The sequence below is a fragment of the Limulus polyphemus genome, unplaced genomic scaffold, assembly GCF_000517525.1.
Source record: "Limulus polyphemus unplaced genomic scaffold, Limulus_polyphemus-2.1.2 Scaffold366, whole genome shotgun sequence".
NCBI lineage: Eukaryota > Metazoa > Arthropoda > Merostomata > Xiphosura > Limulidae > Limulus > Limulus polyphemus.
In genome coordinates this window covers 326,400-328,539 of record NW_013665976.1, presented here as the reverse complement: position 1 = coordinate 328,539, position 2,140 = coordinate 326,400, and the positions used below count along the sequence as shown (strand labels likewise).

At 31.4% G+C, this 2,140-nt stretch overlaps 1 protein-coding gene across 3 annotated transcripts in view; it reads left to right on the top strand.

The window, feature by feature from the left end:
- Positions 1 to 2,140, top strand: part of LOC106457725 (required for meiotic nuclear division protein 1 homolog) — a 34,421-nt gene that overhangs the window by 23,604 nt on the left and 8,677 nt on the right. For all 3 annotated transcript variants that reach the window (XM_022383740.1, XM_022383739.1, XM_022383741.1), the window contains one exon: positions 1,553 to 1,629. In XM_022383740.1, the coding sequence (XP_022239448.1) occupies positions 1,553 to 1,629 (77 nt within the window). The remainder of the gene's footprint in view (positions 1 to 1,552; positions 1,630 to 2,140) is intronic.

Below are 2,140 nucleotides of genomic sequence, written 5' to 3'. Positions count from 1 at the left end.
CCCCGCCCCCTCCCCCCCCCCCCCCCAAGGGGAGATGAGCTTCACACTTTGAGATTCATTGGAACTCTTTGCTTCATAGACAAATTTAGCAAATTTTTAACCTTCCAAAGAAGTGACAGTTTTAGCTTTATGATTATTGGGAATAACCAGTTTCAAAATTTATAATCCATACCACTTTGTGGTCTTCAAAATTGTTTGGTATGTTAGGAGAATAAAGATAAGAAGTTATAATTTAGATAAGCTGATAGTGTAATTTTTTTTTCTTTTACATTATGTGAACATTTTGGCATTATATAAAAAAGTAAGCAGTTACTTTATACACAGGTACTATCAACTTGAGTGATTACTTATTGTGAGGTTTCTATATATGTAACGGCTAGGATTATTTTACAGTAGGTGTCTGTGACTTGTTGGGGATAAATTCGAACAATAAATGGACAGCACACAATCCACTTGTTTTAAAATAAAATATTCTAAACAAGTCGAACGTATGTACAAAAATTCTTTGCACTATTGGATATCACAGTTGTATATAAAACTAAATAATTATATCTTTCTTGTCAAAAGTCTACACAGGCTGGTTCAGTTACTTTAGAACCAAATTGACAAGACAAATTATTTTTCTTTACTCTGTTTCTTACTACACAATTTGAAATAAACTCACTTATGTTACTCCATGGGTTACCACAACTGTATTTAGAACTTTAAATAATTGTCTTCTTTTTATCAAAGTCCACACAGGCGGGTTCAATTACTTTAGAACACCCTTTGACAAGACAAATTATTCTACTTATCTCTGTTAAACTCACATTATGGCTAAACTAACAATCACACAGTCTAACTTCACTTTCATTAACTTAACTGTTTCTAACTTTACTTCTTTTGTTGGTTACCACACTTGTATCCAGAGCTTTTAATAATTGTTTGTCTTTTGTTTTTGTCAAAAGTCCACACAGGCTGAATTAGTTACTTTAGAACTGAATTGACAAGACAACTTATTTTTCTTGTCTCTGTTGTTACAGTACAGCTGTCAAACCCACTTTAGAAATCACCAGTTAAGGTTAATCACTCACAAGCCGGCTAACTGCACATTTTCTTACACTAAGTAACTTTTTTCTGACTGAACTTAACTTATGCTCACTTGGTCACCTATATATACATATGTACATACAAGTGTGGCCTAGAACTTTCTATGAACTACGAGATGCTATGATGTAATAATACTCACTTAAGGCAATGTGCAAAATACAGAAGGTTCGAGTAATGTGACATCAAATTACAACAATTGTACTACACACACACAGTATGGCTCTTACCGAGTTCCGTAACGAAATTGGTCGTAACTATCGCCTTTAAAATTATTACTTTTAACACTATTGTTATTAAAACTAAATAATCATTAAATATTAGATCACTAAATGAACTAAATAATAATGCTTAAACTAAACAGTCTTGTATATCCAACATATATTTATTTTTCGTCCCGAGGGGAGGGTAATCCTGTTTATTTGTCATAGGAACATTGATAATGTGTATGTACATTTTTGAACAGGAAATGAAGATTGGCAAGAAGATTTCAATAACAAGAGATCAAGTTTTTCAAAAAAGTGGAGAAATTTTTGCTTTAAGGTAAGTAATTCTAAATAAATTTTGTAGACTTATTATTATTAATGTCACTCTTCCTCAGTTTCTTTCCCAGTTTTCAAACTTTTACTTCAAATTTATGAGAGTAAATATGTACATATACTAGTAAAGAGAATTTCTCAGCAGTATATTTACACTTGCAGACTTAACTGCAGGAAAGAGTTCGATAACGTGTTAGTCAGTACTCAGGATGAACATGCTATCAATTTTTGTCTGTGAATACAGTTATCATTTTAGTAAATAGTTGTATTGAAGAAGGATTTTTATTACAATATTAAATATATGTAACATACTAGGTTTAGAAAACTAAGACAGAACAATAATGAATGTATTTAAGTAAGCCATCTTACAGCATTTATATTACACCTAACTAATGTTCAAAAAGAGAAGCACTGTTTGTTTTATAGGATTTTTATGCAGAGCTATTGAAGGATAGCTGTTTGTAAATTTGAACTGATAGACTAGAGCTAATCAATATCACCCACCACAAATTCTT